The sequence below is a fragment of the Procambarus clarkii genome, chromosome 40, assembly GCF_040958095.1.
Source record: "Procambarus clarkii isolate CNS0578487 chromosome 40, FALCON_Pclarkii_2.0, whole genome shotgun sequence".
Taxonomy (NCBI): domain Eukaryota; kingdom Metazoa; phylum Arthropoda; class Malacostraca; order Decapoda; family Cambaridae; genus Procambarus; species Procambarus clarkii.
This window is the reverse complement of record NC_091189.1, coordinates 13513217-13533846: the sequence shown is the minus strand read 5'-3', so window position 1 is coordinate 13533846 and position 20630 is coordinate 13513217. Positions and strand designations below refer to the sequence as shown.

At 37.4% G+C, this 20630-nt stretch overlaps 1 protein-coding gene and 1 non-coding gene across 4 annotated transcripts; both read right to left on the bottom strand.

Moving 5' to 3' along the window:
• Window positions 1-626: 626 nt before the first annotated feature.
• eEF5 (eukaryotic translation elongation factor 5) lies at window positions 627-19595 on the bottom strand. Of its 3 annotated transcripts, none has more exons than XM_045741834.2 (5): window positions 19448-19595; window positions 9959-10083; window positions 6561-6728; window positions 6267-6401; window positions 627-2918 (listed from the first exon to the last, which is right to left on the bottom strand). In XM_045741834.2, the coding sequence occupies exons 2-5, from the start codon at window positions 10064-10066 to the stop codon at window positions 2856-2858; spliced, it is 474 nt and encodes a 157-aa protein (XP_045597790.1). In that variant the 5' UTR covers window positions 10067-10083; window positions 19448-19595; the 3' UTR covers window positions 627-2855. The 3 variants fall into 3 exon arrangements, with proteins under 3 accessions (XP_045597790.1, XP_045597791.1, XP_069194801.1); XM_045741835.2 differs by having other exon boundaries at window positions 19398-19537; XM_069338700.1 differs by lacking the exon at window positions 19448-19595 and adding an exon at window positions 18764-18863.
• Window positions 5572-5695, bottom strand: LOC123758128 (small nucleolar RNA SNORA14). Its single transcript, XR_006772859.1, has one exon. It is a non-coding gene; the product is annotated as a small nucleolar RNA SNORA14 (small nucleolar RNA).
• Window positions 19596-20630: the final 1035 nt, after the last annotated feature.

The following is a 20630-nucleotide window of genomic DNA, read 5'->3' as shown; positions in this document are numbered from 1 at the left end:
GCATAGTGAAGTATTTTCATACATCTCTATCCTTTAGGTATCCACACATTTACTTGAAATTTATAATGTGCAATTTCGAGACAACACCCTCCCCTCCCCTCCTCCAGATCTGTTCTAAACAAAAAACAAATAATTCTAGAGTACCCCCCCCCCCCATCATCAAACGAGAATATTTCCGCTCCAGCACAAAAGACCAAAGCTATTAAATAATGATATATACTTTTTGCCAATATTGAGGCAGCCAGAATATACAGTAGGTTAACAAATCATTATTAGGAAAATTCTTACCGTTAACTAGCCTTTAGCTGCTGGAGGTTTAGCATTATGTCCAGGACAATACCTCCTGTTATTACTTGGGAAGTCACTAGTGAGAAATGAACGAGCACGTAAATTTGCCTTTTTCAAGGCAATATCTAATGACAATATGACAAACATTTAAACTTGAGGGGCTAGCTTGAAAGCTTCAGAACACACTTAACCAAGAATAATGGGAGCTACAAAACTACTAAAAGAGCTCACCTAAATTTTGTATCCTTTAAGAGAATGCAAATAATTAAAGTATTGAAGCTATGTACATGAAACAATTATGCTTTTCCATTTTGAAGGTCAATATGTACATATCAAAATAAAAATTATATTGCTTTATTAAAGAGAAACAGTGATAATTTAAAGCTCAAGCAACCTTATTACACAGCTGTATTCAGCATGAGTAAACCTTCATACAAAAAAATAAATGCCGTTCAGAATATTAAATAACCAGATTGCTATTTTAAAGATCACTTTTATACAGGTCGGTCTACAGCAAATGTGACCACATTGCCAAAAAAAAAAATACTTTAAACATTCCATAAGCAAGTGCATATTTTATGTTCAGCTGTAACATGGCATAAATGATACTAGTCCTTGCAAGTTCACAAACCCTTTAAAAAAAAAACAATTACTTTACAGTCTAGATTAAACACATGAGCAAGTAATATGATCAAAGGTCTTGAGGAAACATTATCTTTTATACAATTATACATTGAGTATATTAATTTCATTACCTTAGCAAATACCCCACCAATATTACTTCACTTACAGAATGTAAAAACTAATATTTAAATATACAATTCAAAACCTACTTTCCCTACCAGACACTGAAAATATTTGTAACCAGTGAAAGTAAGCCTGTAAAAAAGTGCATCTAGTATAATATCCCTTCATGGTCTAACAACACTACCCAACCATGCCTTACTCTCCAATCATTTCATTCAACTTCATTATGGATAATGCACACATTTAATATGAACGTTTTGCATAATCAACATTGATATATACATCATAACATGCAGATGAATTTAAACAAGTAACTTGTTGAAGTGGTCGACAGTTCATCAAGAGGCCAATCAATTTTTGTTTGTAATGTAAGCAAAATGCATGCCAGGTCTTGGGTATGGTACTAAGACAATGAATCTGTTTATTCACTTTCCTATTGATGCTACTAGGATTGGAGGTTCAGCGCTAGATGGAGGTTGCACACCCAGTGCGAAATTCCTCGATCTGTTCTGCAAGTTACCAAATGATATTTTATCGAGTAGATTAGCAGCAAATATTTATTTGCTAACTAGAGCCATTCCTTTTATTTTAATATGAAAAACATGTAAACTGCAAAAGCTACAATTTATTGTAAATACATTTTTTAAGGAAAAATTTCATGTATAAATACACTTGCTCAGAATAACCTATATTCTTTTAAACTGATATTATTCTTAGAATAAACAAGTAGGCATCTGATCAAGTTTTCCAAAAACAAATATTGTAAAATTTCCTTTTTCTGTAATGCCAGGGACATAACTTTAATAAACACTGAAACCATGACCATTTTAAAGAATATGAATTATTGCAAACAAAGGCAGGAACATTTCACTTAAAATCCCTAGCACTTGCATTAGTACTGATGCATACTACAAATCAAGTACTGTATCACAATTTTGTGTGCCCACACACACAGGTTCAATACCTTTTCATTATTATTAATTTGTGATTATGAACAGCAAGATGAATCCCCAAGTTTTGTTAAGCAAGCTTTCTACTGCAATCTATTACTACCAATCCAATTATTATTTAAATTTTTCAAATATTTAATCCTGGGGATATGTGAATGAAAGAGCATCTTAACATTGGAATGGTTATAAATTTTTATTCTAGTGTTCAGCATATTAATTATGCACAATGAAGTACAAAAACAAGTTAGATAAAAGCTTTTCTCCAACCCAAGTAACGGGCCCACATTATATGATAAGAGTAAAAAAGGAAAAGGCTCTCCTGCACTGAAGCTTGGATTGTTTATACAATCAAACGCCATTTAAACACACCATTTATTCCTCATTTGGTCACATGAATAAATCAACCACAAGGGTATTCAGTAATTAAGCAAACACACGCTGGGATGTTGCCCTTCCACAAAAAAGGGGGTAATCAAACTTCTAAAATCAAATGTCCACATGGACCTCCCGTGTACCAGTTAACGTGACGGAATAGGTCTTCGTCCCCTTATTCCTAGAGCAATTTTGATGCTCAAATAAGAGGGCCACAATCGGTGAAGGTGATGTTTTGAATGAGGCTGAGATGGGTACATACATCTACTCTATCTTGCTTCATGAATAACCCAATCTCCAACTGGGCTTGGCATACTCCCATTGTAATCACAGATGTCAACCATTAACCGTCTTGCAGTTGTCCAATATGAAAAAAATATACTTTAACGAGATAATGGTTGGTTGTGTAGGTGGTGGTAGTTGTAGCAGAAGTACTAGTAGTTGTTGTAGCAGAAGTAGTAGTAGTAGTAAGTGGTGGTGGCAGTAGCAGCAAGTGATTTACTTCATGTTGGGCTTTGTGGCTACCACCATTTCCTGGCCCATAGCAGAAAGAACTGTCAGCTGAAAACAAAACAGATAAAACTGAATATTTGTCCAAATATTAAATCAATGTTTGCAAAAAATAATGAAAGTTACACCAAAATCTCAAGACTACCTGCTCATGTATGAATGTCCAGAAACATTAAGTGCAACACAGAAGATGAATTTACCAAATGGCAAAAGTAAATGTAATATAGTATTAATAACTTTATAAAATAAAAATTTATAAAAGTACTGCAATACAACAGATTTTCATAGCTTTCCTAGAATGTAGATAAAATACAAGGTTATTCAAAACAAAAAACTCCATTTCTTAAATTAGATAAGCAAACACACTATAATCTTAATAATTAATAATAAGGCAATATGAAACCTTCCAGAACCCTGGATGAATACCCTTATGTTAAAAGGATTTTTTTTTCCAATAATGAAACCAACAGGCTAACTTTGCAATAGCAACCATAATTAATAGTAAACATGTCAATAAATAATTATAATTATTATTGCGTGGAGACTTTTCAAAATACGAAACGGTGAAAAATTTTAAATAAATCCCGTTATGTGGCATCGGCGTCATAAAAATTTCATCCATATATGTTAAGAATGGATTTTATACGAATTAAAAAAAAATAAGTGCGCGCTTGACAGGAAGCAACCGGTACTGACAATGATAACGCCTCCAATTTACTGGCAATCTGGGATAGAGAGATGCAAGCACCTGTCGTGACTAGTAGTAGTTAGGAGGGTCTTCAAAATGGCTATGCCGCTGGTGTCACCTGGATATTTCGCACATAATTATGAGTTAGTATATTATGATGTATTCTATTGCATATCATAAAAATACATTGCCCAATGGCAATATTTCTTATGTCTCTTTGTACAAAAAGGTGACAACCCCCCTTTTGTGCGCCTTTTCTCTTTTTTCTTCTTTGATTTTATGCAGATTTTGTTGCAACTCCTACATCTTATATGTGGCACTAAGCATGTTAAGTTGAAACGAAAGTAGTTAGCATGTCAATCAGCCACAGGTGGAAGAAGTTGACATCTTTTTTGGGGATGGGGTCTCAATTTATTTACTGTTCGAACTCTATACTCTATATTTAGCTAATATTGATGAATGAGGACCAGATAAGGGTCTTATCACTTATATATGGGCAATAAAGTTACTGCAATGTATGTTTCATTATAAGAATGCAAGAACATAAGAATGAAGGTAACTGCAGAAGGCCTATTGGCCCATACAAGGCAGCTCCTCTTTATATCCACCCAATCTCATTCAAATATGTCTAACCTACTGTTAAACAGTTAACAGATAAGGGGCCCCAGTGTCTGTTTTACAGTTATCCCTAACGTATCCTAATATTTAGTTTTTTTGGGAGGGTTATTTTTTCTTTACTTCATTTCAACACATTGACTTATCACTTAAAACATTTTCCACTACGAATTAGTAGAAGCCACGAGAATAATTCAAACCTATGCTCTGCATGTATCCAGGCTGTATTGCTTTTGACCAAGTCGTAGTGTAGTGGTGGTGGTCTAAGGCATTTGCTTGGGAGTGCCCAGGGAATTGATTCAAATTCTTATGGCACCTACTTATTTCATCATTATTACTATTATTATTAAAATTTCCCTACCAGGACAATTGTTGTCCAATGCACCTGCAGGCCAGCATCTGGGCCCGATTCACCCAACAAGTCCACAGTGGCAAATGATCCATCTGTATATTTACACATTGTGGAGAATGATTATCCATCAGGATATTTCCATTCTGGTGAATCCTTCCTCAAATCCTTTAACTACATTTTATGGTGATACTTTTCTTAAATTTGGGGATTTAAATCTTCTCCATCTATTCATCCCATCCTGCAGCCTAACTAGGTCTTCCTGAAGTCTTGTGCAGTCCTCTTCAGTCTCCACCATTCTCTAATTCTCTACAGTTGAGCATTAATCTGCTAGCATAATGAGGAAATGGGGACAATGTGAACACATTGGACAAAAAGAATGAGGCTCAGTTTGCAGCAATTTGCAAAGGGGAAAGCGATTATTTCTGTGTACTCTGACTACTGTACTAATGAACATGGTCTTCTGAAGCATGGTGCCAAATGGACGAGTACTTTTTTTAACATTAAACTTTTAATGTTAACCTTTTTCTATCAAACTGATACTTCCTTACCACATAACAGTGGGGAAACAGGGCAATAATGAAATAACATTATGCTACCATAATTATCCTTTATTCCAGTTCCAAAAAGAATAATAGCATCCTCGTATTTGCACCCTTTATACAGAATGTCTTATTCATGCCTGAGATTATCCACCAAGATGGTTTCACCTCCTTTTTAGTGCCTTTAGATGCACTACTTATTTACCAACTAAAGCATCAGTAGCCTAAAGAAAAATATGTCCCCCTCTCCTGCTTCCCACCTTCCAACTAGTTTTTTTTTTTTTGCCTCAACCAAGTAATCCTTTTGCGCACACAAACCCTGTGCTCGCTTTCTCTCAACTCTTATCTTGGGCCATGGAGAAAATTAGTTAAAAAACAGAGCTTGGGGAAAAAAATTTATCTCCATGCTGTCTGTAACTAACTGTTCATTTTTCATTAATTAAATGAACTAAAATGATATACCTTGAATAGTGTTGACTTTTACACAATGCTCAATTCCACATTAAGTGCAGTGTATGCGAGGTGAAATAGTTGAAAGAACAATCGTCCAACTTTGGAATTCACAGTATTACTCTGGCACTCTTTTTTGGCTTTCTAACTTATAATAAAGCAAGAAAGAGGTTTAAGAGTGCCATCAATAGTATGCACAGGACCTAAAAAAAATTCCAGTAAAACCCATTTGCAATTTAAACACTACTTTGCACCGACTGAATTTGCTGCAGAATGGATTAAACAACCAATAAAAATTGTAACTTAAAAGATTTATTTAAATTTATTTAAAGACCACAAAGATGTACTGTATTTGAAAAAGAAATATATAAGATCTATTAAAAACGACAAATGTGTGGGAAGGAAAAATGATAAATTTAATGGTAGGATTGAATGAGCAATAAAGATGCTTAATTTTAAGCTAAACAAAATTGTACATTAAAACCTATCCAAATACAGTATCAACAAATTTTATATTGACTACCATTTTGATAGCCCGAAAAATAATATAGGCTTAATAAATAATCCTGATTAGTCATATATAATAATGCAATGGTATATTAGAATGGCAATGATGTATTAGAAAGTATATAATAGTAGGTAAATTACTATTTGCTCGGTATAAACACACATTTATCTGAACCTCCTTAAAGAATCTACTACTGTACCTAATTTAATTAACAATGCCTTGAAAAAAATATAAAAGTAAAACTTACCAGAAGGTCTTCACCATTTTCAAACTTTGTTTTTATCTCTACACCAACTTCACCTTCAGGAATTTTAATATCATCACGTAAGTCACCAGATTCCATCATTAGAGACAAAAAGCCATCATCAGATATGTCAATCAACTGTTGGAAAAAAAATACAAATGTTAAAATATTTCTGTATAGTATTACAGTACCATACATAAAATGTTCAACAATGGAGATTATTGACAGAACAATTTAAAAAAGAATGAGTGGAAAAGCCATTATACTCCCAAAATCTAAAATTTCATGCTTACAAACCTGGTAGTCGGCACGCTTCACCACAGGCACATCCATGTTGTGGGTCGAGGGACAAATATCTTCATATTTCTTACCAGTGAAAAGGTCGATACCAACAAGATGAACTTTTGCATGTCCGTGTTTGCCTGTTTTTGAGGTTGACATTTCCACAATTTTACAAGCACGGCCCTGTTTAAAATGAAATAATAAAGAAATGATAAAATACATTACACCAAACTAAAAATGTCAAACCTTCTCTTCACACATTTTCCAGATAATATTGTACTAGTACTGATTGGGGGTAGAAGTCATAGTATGATAATGGCATAATAGCAAAACAATGCCCGTTATTAGCTACATTTTGAACTCGATTTGAAAGAAATCTGTCAATTCTCAGTATTTATTGTCAATGAAAATACTGGTACTGGTATTGGAGTCATCACCTGCACTTCTCTTAACACTTTCGCGCTATCTGGACGCGCCGGCGCGTCCCGTTTCGTCTAACGCTAACGCATAGTGGACATAAAGTTGAGTCCTCTTTTAAAATATTTGTATAAAATTCAATTTTTATCCGATTTACTTTGGGTTTGTTTCAAACTGCGCGCTATGAGGCTCTCTTTCTCACCACTAGGCTGCATGGTACAATAAGTTCATGAAAGGTGTGGATAACTTCGATCAAATGGTATTTTGTCCCAAACGGGTTGCAGGTGGGTGACTTTAGCCGTTTATACTGGTAATGCTTCCCCCATATCATGTATTATATGCATATGTCTGTTTAGGGAATTTTATTCCGATCAATATACAACCAAAAATAACTGTGTGCAACAAGTATAAACTTGACAAACATAACAAAAGTAAAAACATTTCGTGTGTGTTTGACGCTCACTGATATGTTCCAGCGTTGTTTTATATTTGGCGCTATTCTAACTTACGCTTTGTTGATATTTTTTACCTATGGGCACATAGAACATTCTATTGCGAACACATTGACACAAAAATGAATGACGTACATAGAAAATTAATGTCATGAGAGTGAAATAAGTATAAACTTTCAAAGCGCCGTGCGTCGTCCCGTCACCGATACCGGGTAACAATTTCACCACTTCCCACACTCTTGCGGGCGGGCCGCATCATTATTCTACGCTTATATTCATATCACCGTGTTGGGAATTTCATTGCGAGTCCATTGATACCAAAATTAACGCTGTAGAATAAGTGTGGAGGTGATTACAATCCCAAGAGTAAAAACATTTTGTTGCTGATGGGCGCTCACGGCGAGTCATCTTCGTAGTTATTTATTTGGTGCTGGTATCCCTATACGTTTCGTGACTTTTTTTACTGATGTTCTTCTAGAGAATTTTATTGCGAACACGTTGGTACCAAAATGAAATACGTAGCATGAGAACTAAGGTCAGAAGAGTAAAAAGAGTATACACATTTTTGTTTTTACGCTTAAGCGATAAAAACGCTGCGCGCACATTCGGTTGGCTGAGTGACCTTTGCGGAAAGCGCGAAAGTGTTAATTTACTGAATACTAATCACTAGAATATATATTCAAAATAAAATTAAGAGAAAACTTACTGCATTTTTGTCAGGAAAATAAATATTCATTAATAATGTTCTTTAATCCTAAAATCTGTTTTCATCAGATTGATAAAATTTTCACACAAAGCACATCATGAAAATGACTTTTCTAAATACCAAAACAATTTTATTTACCTTAATCTTTTAATGTACACTATTATAAATAAAATTGAAACCATTATTTTATAGAAAGTGCTTGCAATATAATTCTTTACCTCAAAAGATCATCCAATACTTGCATTTTGCATGCAGTCAATTATCTCTAGGATGGTCATGCAGTAGCAGTCATTGCCTAAAAGGCAAAGCTCTAACATGTATATTTGTGTACTAATGCTCATGAAGTAAACTAAGGCACAAAAGAATTTTTTAATATAGCAGACAATTGCCTACGTCATCTAGGAATGATATACATGACCAAACACCCACCATAACTTCAAACTTGAAGGGAAGGGACCTATCAAGGGAAAGTGCAAAGCCATTACAATTATATAGCACTTGGAAGGGACAAGGATTTGAGATGGGATGGGGAAAGGAATGGTGCCCAACAACTTGGTCGGGGAGATAAGGCTGACCTACATGAAGAAAGACCGTCAATCTACCATCCATCATTGAGCAGCAGCTTTAATGCATCTCAAAGGTGGAAGAACAATATACATTGGGTAACTTCTCTCTCAGAAATAAGAGCTCCAGATGCAAGAGATTTTCTAGTAGTAGCCTTAATGACAGCAACAGGCATGCACCTAAAGCCCCAAACATTCAATATTCCAGTCCTATTCTACACTGAATGTAAGTGTAATAGCAGCAATAAAGAGGACTAGATATGGCTGCTCTGATGAAACAACCTTGCTTCCTAATGTCTTGATTCTATCAATTCTGGTAACCACCCAGATGGGGTTACAGTACATCTCTGGAAAACTGGAGGCAGCTGCTGTGGGACTACAAATGTCTCAACCTGGGGCTCTATAAATGCTGCATTATTTAACTTTGGGGCTTTGTTTACATTCTTGGTTCTACACGAGTGTCACTGGAAGTCTTTATTACTAGAGAATGGAATAAACTGTCATCCTGTGGTCATAAGAGAAATTTAATGCCAAATGCTAACTAAAACACACAAACAAGTCCTCCAAGAGGACTTGTACAAGTTGCACAGATGGTTGGAGAAATAGCTACTAGAGTTTAATATGAGCAAGTGTAAAGTGATGTAATGTGAACAGGTGACGAGACAGTACACAATGAATGGAAATTACCTACCTGTAATAACTACAAAAGAACCTGGTGTGGACAACACCAAACCTAATTTTGGAGACACACGAATAGGATATCGGCACCATACTCTACACTAGCAAACGTTAGATCATTATTCAGGAACCTAAACAGAGGTATTTAGATTGCTGTACACTGCCATGTAAGACCAGTCTTAGTGAAAACCAAGCTCATCTCAGGATTGTGAGGGATGAGATACAAGAGACTAAAGGAACTAAACCTGATGATTCTAGAAAAGAGAGGGAAGACATAAGACATAAAAGACTGGCTTCTTGGACCGAGAACCCCATGGATACACAGACAGGGACTTAAAAGAGGGATTGACAGTGGAAAGAGGAAATGGTCAGAATTAATAATACCAATAGAACAAGGGGGCATGGGGTGAAAGCTTAAGTGTCTCAAGTTAGATACTAGAATTTTTTTTTAGCATAACAGTAGTGGGAATAAGAAATGAACTAAAGGAGTAGGTTATAGGAGCAAACTTCATTAATAATTATAATAGTAGTATGATAGGGAAATAGGCCAGGAGTCATTGCTTTTTGTTATATCAAACGGTAGAACATTTAATTTACCTTGATCACTACATGTCCATTTTTGCGGAGAGAGGAGCACTGGGCAGGGTACACTTGGGAAGCACCCGAATCACCACCCTCAAAATCTGCTTGCAGCTCCTCTGACATGTTGGTGGTGACCAGGTCTAAAAAATAAAAATAAAATTATACAATTTGTAAACTTTTATAGTTAAATTCCAATTACACTATTCTTTGTGATAGATATATTGCTGAAAACCTGTGATGAGCAATCCACCTTACACAGTACAATATGGGAAAAATAGGGGTATAGAATCCTCTAAAAGAACACCTACCTAAATATTAGTTTCAAACTTCAACCATATTTAAGCAACACTTACATGCCAATATGTAATGAAGTGTAGAACACTTGACATGTGCCTATTACAGTGTTAACAATGATTGTTACGAGTTGCAAGGCAAGTCAAGAGGAATGTTACAGTATGGGGGAGAAAAAGGTGGGTGTCAAAGGGGGGCCAGGGACAGCATCAAAGGGCACAGGGGTGTCCAGGGCATGAGGGCAGCAGGGGCGCGGGGGCACAAAGTTGCCTTCCCCATAATTATGGTAGACTTCTTTACATTTCTCTTTTCCCATTTTCATATTACATTAAAAATGGGCAGTGTTAGTGGTCTTGCAAAATTAAGTATTTACTTTCAGATTTTAGTCATTTACAAACAATGGCATATACAGCTTTTGTCTTCTATTAGGTCATTTATATTAAGAATGTCGATGGTCTTAGGATAGAGCCATGTGGAAACATCTGCTTCTATCTAGTCCAAACTTCTGAGTGACCCTTTGTTTCCAGTCTGCCAGGTACTCTTAACCAATTCAGATTCTTCTTTATTCTCTGCGTGTTTCTCCATCTTCTGTACTAACTGCTTGCGAAGAACAATTTTTATATTTTGTTAATTGTGCAATCATTCCAGCCTCCTTTATTACTTATCACCAGTGTTGTCACTTACGAAATTTATTTCTCTTCGAGTGATTAATTTTTTCAGATTATATTTCCGAATTTTGCAAAGGATGCATATCCTTTGCATCCTTAGAACTTATCAATAGTTTATTATTAGAACTTATCAATAGTTTATTACTTCATGTCAATCTCCTCTCTAGCAATACCCAAATTACGTTTGCCCTTTTCCAGAATTCAAAGTCTGCCAGTTTACTACCAAACTGAAAGCTCTAGTTAGTGGATAATAACCACCACCAATAACCAGTGCTAGTTCTTCTAGGCATTTTTTTAATACAGTAACATATTTGCCGACATAAAAGACGCACTCTCACGCGCCCCTATTTTAAAGGGATATTTTGTGGAAAAATTATTTAGTATGTTTCATCATTCATTTATTTAAAGATATTTTAAAGTGGTTTTTGTACAGCAACTCTTACCTGCCCTAAGACCAGCCATTTAGTTTATATTTTGGGCAAAAGAATTGCTATACAGTTTGTGAAACTTGTATTTCTGGAAGTGATGCGTGTTACCACAACAGGCCACCAGGGCGGTGAACTGGTGGGGGCACACCATCGCAGCGCGATGGTTTTGTCATCATTCACTCATTGCAAATGTAACAGATGGACGAAAGTTTAACATTTCTTTCAAATTTCTAGGAGCCATTTTCATTTAGATAATGAATAAGTGTTTCTTATTGAAGGTAATAGCGTCATCAAATAATGTATGACATCGGGTGTGGGTTACGCATGCTGGGCGAGGGTGAAATGATCTGAGCTTCCCTCATAACTGCCGACGTATCGTAAGCAATTTCTTGTAAGTTTGTGATAACAGACTGATAACTGCTTGTTTTGAATATTTTATTATTAGCAACAATTTTTGTGCCTAGCAAACTTATCCAGTATGAACGCCCCGCTCCCTAGCCTACGGCTCATAGATCCCATCTGTAATAGAGCCGCATTAGACGCAGGGAAATTTTTTGATGCGTTTAAAAATAAAAAGTGCATCTTATATGCCCGCAAATACTGTACAGGACTTTTCAGATAATTTTAAAATCTCTCAGAGTTGCTTCTGGCCTTCTTTCCTTCTTGAACACCAATCTGGTTCCATTTTAAACATGACCTGGAACCTTGTGAAGCAAGATGGTGTGGTTATGTGGTAATGGTGGTAGCAATAACTGGTGCTAAAATCTGCCACCTTGGGCTACATGTGCCCTGTAAAAATAGCCATCTTCCTTTGAGAGGAAAAGTGCCTTGCAGTATATAAAAGTTCCCTCCAGAAAAATACAGTACTTGGTATCTCTTGTGAAGAAACGTATATATACTTTAAAATCAAATTCACCTTCGTACAGTGTAAACTTTTGATTGAGTATATTCCTATATAACTAATAAAATAGAATTTCCAATGCTCACTCGCTCGTCTAAAAAAAAAAATCCATGTAAAAATTTTTGAACAAGAGAACAAATTATTAAATTTCCAAACTAAATATCAGATCTGCAGTTGAAGGCATAGAATATCAAACACTACAATAACCAATTACTTTATATATTTTAGAAAAAAATACAATCAATACTATAAATTCTTATTTTTGTATTTTTGCATGTACACAGGCATATTAAATTCCTAATTGAAAAAGAATGGTTTTCCATATCATTACTAAAAAGTCCTTTGTATAAAATTTAGTGGAGGGAAAAGGAAAATTAGCATTGTAGTTGTAGTATACGATATACAGTATACTGTATATCTTTATGGCCAGGTACAGAGCTGCAATTGCCAAATAGACATGTATCTGAGTAGAGGCATTTTAAATACTGTAGTTAAGGGATATTATCAAAAGTGTCACAATGAAGACATTCTTCAATTTCAGTCTACTAAAGTTGAATGTTACTTAACCCTCGGGCAGTGATTATCGTCTATTGATGATCCTAGGGGGACGATCGTCAAAAGAATTTAAACAATTATAGTGTGGGTTTTACATGCATGATGCAAATATAAATATAATAGGTCTATGTTGGTGTAATGGAGTTTACCTTGACCCATGGAAAAAATCCTACCATCATTTCATGGTAGAAATGCAGTTATGAATATTACTAGGGAATGCCGTCATTGTCACGTGATGATTTATGCAATTATTGTCTGGATTTTACACGTATGATGCAATATTGATATATTAGTTCATGATGTAAATAAAAAGCGAGTGATAAAATCAGTGAAACATCAGAGGATAAAACAGGACGCGTAAGCAAAGTCGAGCACGAGGCGTCAATGCCAGACGCAGCCTTGCAGAGCGCCTTCACCCAGTGAAACTATATATATTCACTTTTTTTCTTACATTTTCCTATATAAATGAATAATTAAAAAAAAAAAAAAAATTTGTGCATAGCAGTGGGTATGACCATTTCTCCAAAGCTGCTGTCTAAGGATTAAACGAATGTTCTCAGCCAAAATGAACTCGCCAATTACAATACTGTACTGTATAGTACCCGAAGTCAAAATTTAACACAGCACTGTACCAGTATTTCTAAATACCACAAATACTTCAAACATTGATAAATTTTAAATATCTTGTTGCTTAAATATGGCGTCATATTGTAACATTTTAATTAAAATCACTACAATCATAATGGAAATGTTTATCTGCATGTAAATTTTAAGTAAAGCTTGGGGATCAATGTTTAACAATATAAGAAAAAAATTATATAAATACCAAATTGGACATCCCAAGACTGGCAAGTCTCACCAATTCTGGTGAGATCACATAATGCTTCGATGGAATTCCTATGAAGTACAGATGCCACTGTGCACAAATAATTCTCTTTCAACATTCATCCTCCTACATGACTCGCCCAAAAAACAGCAGCTATATTATTCCGGATACCTTTTACGTGTTTAACTGCAATCTAATTCACGCCTGAACAAATCCACAAGGGCCGTGACGAGGATTCGAACCTGCGTCCGAGAGCATCCCAGACGCTGCCTTATCGACTAAGCTACGACATGGTCAAAAAGAGTTGAAACTGAAGTTCTACTGAACTTGCTGGATCCTGCAGCCTCTCCAAGACACATCATTTTATGCATTACGCTATTGTGATTTCTGTGTGTAATTCATGCCTGTTATTAATTCTCTTCACTTAACTATTCATTTATGATTTTCTTTACCTATCCATGTTGATATACAACAATATATTGTAGTACATTTTGTTGCAATTACTGTACTTGCTTAACAAACTGCTCAAGTATTACTTTTAAGCTAATAAGGAGGTAACTGTAACCTTGGAAGTTAATTAAAATGGTCATTAATAAAGCCACAAGCTGCAAAAGCATCACCTATTATTATTTAACTGACATAACTAACCTAGTCTTCCTAAAATAGAAAAACATGATCCATAAGACGAGTTATTTAAATTTGATGGTCTGTGCTGTATACCATACTCGTTCACTATTTAAGAGACCTAGTGAAGTAAAACAGCAAAAACCATTACACTTTTCTATAAATCAAATGCATTTTCTCACCATAAACTCCATAATAAAGTTAATCTATACTGTAACCCCGCGATTATCCGGGATTCGAACATCCGAAAAACGCCCTTATACGGCCAAAATCGTGAACGGATAAAGTTATCACAATATCCGGCCAAAATAGCCACAGGGACCGGATTAAAGCAGGTTTTCTGCAGAAATTACACTATCCGGTCAGTCCCCCTGATAATCGTGCCTTTGTCCGTATATGAAAACATGAGGCGGGCCATACGGTATTAATCCTGTCTGCCCGAGACTCGAGGCGCATGGTGTAGGTGGGGGTAGGGTGGGTGGGTGGTGTTGGGAGGGTGGGAGGGGTGCGTCAGGAGGGACCACCTGGGTACAGGAATTACCATTAATTTTAGAACAATTAATCATAGCCAAAAACAAATAAAATAACTACTAGTAATTATGTAATAAATAAATAAGTTTCCTAAAAGCATTGTGCACAGGCTGAAGTTTCCTTCAAAAATATTGAATTTTTTTCCTCCTGGCGGCCTACGTAACGCTATGGCTGCCCCAAGTGGACCTGTCCAACACTGGTCAACCCATGTGCGTCCGTCCCTCGTGTTATACACAGTGCTGCGCCATTAGTGAAATATTTTTTTAAATAACTTTTTTATTTTCATAGTAACTTTGAACATTTTTGGCCAAGACTATGTCTGGTAGCAGCATCAATCGTTCTGGAGGTGTTAAGAGGAAGAAAGTTGTCCTAACATAAGAACATAAGAACAAAGGTAACTGCAGAAGGCCTATTGGCCCATACGAGGCAGCTCCTATTCTATAACCACCCAATCCCACTCATATACTTGTCCAACCCGCGCTTGAAACAATCGAGGGACCCCACCACCACGTTACGCGGCAATTGGTTCCACAAATCTACAACCCTGTTACTGAACCAGTATTTACCCAAGTCTTTCCTAAATCTAAACTTATCCAATTTATACCCATTGTTTCGTGTTCTGTCCTGTGTTGATACTTTTAATACCCTATTAATATCCCCCTTGTTATGTCCATTCACCCACTTGTAAACCTCTATCATGTCGCCCCTAACTCTTCGCCTTTCCAGTGAATGCAACTTAAGCTTTGTTAATCTTTCTTCATATGAAAGATTTCTAATTTGGGGAATTAACTTAGTCATCCTACGCTGGACACGTTCAAGTGAATTTATATCCATTCTATAATATGGCGACCAAAACTGAACTGCATAATCTAAATGGGGCCTAACTAGAGCAAGATATAGCTTGAGAACCACACCAGGTGTCTTGTTACTAACGCTGCGATTAATAAATCCAAGTGTCCGATTTGCCTTATTACGAACATTTATGCATTGATCCTTTTGTTTTAAATTCTTACTAATCATAACTCCCAGATCCCTTTCGCAATCCGACTTCGCAATCTCAACACCATCTAGCTCGTATCTTGTAACTATCATCATTACCTAACCTCAGAACTTTACATTTATCAGCATTAAACTGCATCTGCCAATCCTTTGACCATAACAATAAAAGACAAGTCACAGATATACACCTCAACCAGTGCGGCCTCACAGTGTTGCGCCATTAGTGAAATATTTTTTTAAATAACTTTCTTAATTTTCATAGTAATTTTGAACATTTTTGGCCAAGAATATGTCTGGTAGCAGCATCAATCGTTCTGGAAGTGTTAAGAGGAAGAAGATTGTCCTAGCAATTAAAGACAAGTTACGTGTTGTTCAAACAGTGAGGCGTCACAGGCAGCCAAGCGCCTTCAACAAGTGAGGCGCCACAGGCAAGCCAAGCTCCTTCAACAAGTGAGGCATTATAGGCAAACCAAGCGCTTTCAACAAGTGACGCGCCACAGGCAAGCCAAGCGCTTTCAACAAGTGAGGCGCAAGCAAGCGCCTTTAACAAGTGAGGCGTCACAGGCAAGCCAAGCGCCTTCAACAAGTGAGGGCATGCAAGCGCTTCAACAAGTGAGGTGCAAGCAAGCACCTTCAACAAGTGAGGCCTCACAGGCAACCCAAATGCCCTCAACCAGTGAGGCTTCAGCAGCTGGCAGTCAAAACTAACTTAGCTTAATGAACTGTACAGTAATTTTAAGTGTTAATTTTAGTGTTGTGTTAGTATAGGTTACGTAAATTGTTAAGAATTTTTAACTTCAAGATGTGTGGCATCAATCAAGAAGACGAACACCAACAAGGTAAGTTGAGGTTTCTAGTTGAATATTTAATAATTGTATGTGGCAAGGCAATTCAAATTATGTTGTTTGTAGTATAAAAATAGTTGGAAATGGTCACTTTTGGACTCGTAGGTGAAAAAGTACCATTATCCGAAAAATGTGATAATCCGGCTGGGGGTCCTTCCCATATAGTCCGGATGATCGAGTGGAGACAGTATATTATTGTGTGGTACATTTTAAACAGAACAAAGTTAATGTTATCCATTACAATATCTTGTACGGCACAAGTACCCAACCCTTCAACCTATTTTTTCATACAAATAACATCCTACTTCTCTATTTCACCTCCATACATTTACTGTACAAAATATTTCTTGACATTAAGCAAAGGAACAAATGGAGGTGTATGTAAATTAAGAAACTTAAGGCAGATCAAATTTACATTTCCTAACAAATTTTTAGTTACATTTTCTCCAGGCTAATATCAGATTTCCAATAATTGTACGAAAATAACTTAATTTTCCAAATACTAGTATGATAATTCATTTTAATGTTGGTTTGATATTACCTTCACAGTTCACTTAATTTTATGGATTAAAATCATAAATATCACGAAGGTACATGCTGTTTGAATGACACCCTCTTGACACTGCAAGGTCAAGCTACAGGGTATTAAATATATTTAATATTAAAACATACTGTACCAAGCATAAATATTACACATCTGTATACTGTACCAAGCATAAATATTATTATACACATATCTGTATACCATACTGGGCAGTATTTTAATAGAGCATTTTGTTTTTTAATGTTTCATCAAACATGGAAGGGGACTGATCAAGGACAGGGCTGCCCCCACCGCCAGTAGATTCCAATCAACCAACCCCAGAATATTACGACCAACCAACCCACAGGACAGCCCCACCACCAGAAGATTACGACCAACCAACCCCAAGATAGCCCCACTACCAGAAGATTACAACCAACTAACTTTAGGACTGCCCTACCCTCAGCAGATTCCGGCCAACCCCTGGATTCTGACCAAGCCTAGGCTGGCCCCACCATAAGTTTCCAATCAAGCCCTGGGCAGCCTCACTGCAAGGAGTGTCAGACTAAGCTCAGGATGACGAGTTCTGGACCAGCCTAGGGCGACTCCATGGGTTTTAGAGCAACCAGGGTGACCTTAGTGCCCACCAGAAGTTTCAGATAAACCCAGGGCGACTCCATCAGGGGTTTTAGTGCACCCAGGACGACCAGATGCTTAGGACAAACTTAGGGTGACCCCACCACCGGCCAGGCATTCTAGAACACAGGGCAACCCCACCATCCATCAGGGGTTTCAGAGCGCCCAGGGTGACCCCACAACCCCAGAGATTTTCTGAAGCATCTAAATCCAATGCCATCATAAAGATGAGTAACAAACTACACCCCTATATATATATATAAAACATCAAATTTTCTCCCATATTTACAAAGTTTGGTGTGGATAGGTTGGGTTTGTTTAGAGCATAGCAATGACAAAACTAAATTTTATTGCATCTTATGACCCTACTCACTAGCCCCGCAGAGGGGGTCACCCCGTGCCCCAACAAACCCCGCAGAGGGGGGTCACCCCGTGCCCCAACAAACCCCGCAGAGGGGGTCACCCCGTGCCCCAACAAACCCCGCAGAGGGGGTCACCCCGTGCCCCAACAAACCCCGCAGAGGGGGTCACCCCGTGCCCCAACAAACCCCGCAGAGGGGGTCACCCCGTGCCCCAACAAACCCCGCAGAGGGGGTCACCCCGTGCCCCAACAAACCCCGCAGAGGGGGTCACCCCGTGCCCCAACAAACCCCGCAGAGGGGGTTACCCCGTGCCCCAACTAACCCTGCAGAAGGTGGGGTTTGGAGTAATCATATTCAAACATTGACAAAGCTCACTTTCAAACTTGAAACTATGTATAATTAGGATACATAGGGTTAGGTAGGCCTAAGTTAGGGCTTCAAGTTTCTCCACTGGCAAAATACCCTAATACAGAGACCTGTATCCCACCAGGTCATCAACCTCCAAAAATACAGTTCAACAAAGGCCAACCTCCCCCCTCAAACCAGCCCAGCTGGGTCACCAAAGCCCCGTGGGCCAAGCCTCCAGTGAACCACACCAACAACTGCTCCATTACTAGAGGCCTCATGTTACCGTGCCAACCACTGGAGCTGCCACACCTGGAGCTGCCACAGCCACCCACTACCCTACACCACCACACTCCTCCACCACAAATAGCTTCAGCAACGTGGAGTACACAAAGAGAGGCCGAGCGGCCAGCTGACAGCCTCCAGTTTAAACCTCTACACACACACACTCCTGCCCATCCTCGCCTCTACCATGCCACTATCTACAAAACCACTTCTCCCACTACACTACCCTCTCTCCCTAGATCAAATGTCACTCAATTAATACTACTATTTGTATATTCGTACGTCCGGCAATCCAGCAAAAATTGCCTCAAGTTGCAGCAAAGGTAAAAATGTCGTACAAGTGCATAAACTCCAATATTGTCAAAGCTGCACATTTTTCCGTAAATTACAATGTGTTAACGAGAGTCTCGGCGCCCTATCACCGCCTTAATGCGAGCCCAAAGTCTCACATTTATTCAAAAAGTTGTCAAAAATTCACAATATGGCGCCGGCCAGGGTATTGTCATTGTGGTCATGGGAGTATTTTCCCCGAGAATATCGGGCTGGGGAGCACCAGCCGGGGATATCCTCCAGTCAACTCCCACCCACCACGGCTCTCAACTCCTGCGGCAAGCCACTACCACTTCAACACTCACGTAGGTGACGCCAGGGAGAAGAAAAGGGGTTGAGGAGAAGGTAAACTCACACGTGTGTTGCCGGGGCGAGGCAGCAGAGAGCGAGAGAGGGCGCGCGCACAGCACACCCGCCAACCACCAAATATGGCCGCCTCCCGCACCTGACGGTCGACATGCGTCAACTACTCATACACTTCAAAACACCAATATTTTCCCTCGTACCTACTCATTTACTACCCTCATATTCAACTCAAATATTCCTCACAAGGAAATATTTTGATTTTTTTCAATTAAGAAGCACCCCACCCCCAACCCCGAAGGGTTAACTAATGTATTGAGGTTTACTCAATAATTTGTAGGGAGAAAGTTAGTCTGTTGGATATGTTGCATGAACACTGCCAACATATGTTTCATGGCGTACAGCTTTTCTTTTAAACCTAATAAACATACTTGTGCTAGACCTGAGCAGATAAGGGTTCTTAAAAGGTTACAATAATATATTTGATTCCCCCGAGTGGTTATCGGCGATAGCAACAGCTACTGTGCATGTACACATCTCTTATCTATATAGTTGCTGTTATGGGCGAAATGAACCAAATACTGTACTGCATTATTATTAAATATCTCAAAATACATTTCTTGCTACTTTGTCACCCAAATTATTAGTCAGACTAGCGTACATGCCTTTAATGAGATTGCTAATAAAAGTTAATAATAACAGAGTTATTATTATTGTTGTGCTTAACATATCATATTGGGCATCATAATAATAATAATAATAATAATAATAATAATAATAATAATAATAATAATAATAATATTGAGCCTACTAGCTTGTGCTTAAAATGGAATCTGTTACTGTATTATCAAATCAGTTTTATGCCGATTCAATGTTATAAACAGTAAATAGGGTTACAAATAAATGCGAACTTTAGTTTTAGTTTAGTATAGAACTATGGTTTAGTTTTATGCTTCAATAATGAATCATGAGGCTAAACCATGAACTCTTACACGTCCGGGTTGAGATATTAGAATAAAAAAATTAACCAAAGAGAAACCACAACTAATAGTAGTAGTATACTACCACTACTATTATTAGTAGTAGTAGTTGATGATTGTAATATTAAGTAGTAATAGTTGTAGTATAACTAATGTCATTCCTTATCTGATTAGTTATCACTGTTTTTGTAGTCGTTATTATTATTATTTTATAGCTGCATTTTCTTTTGGTACAGAACACTACACGTGATGCAA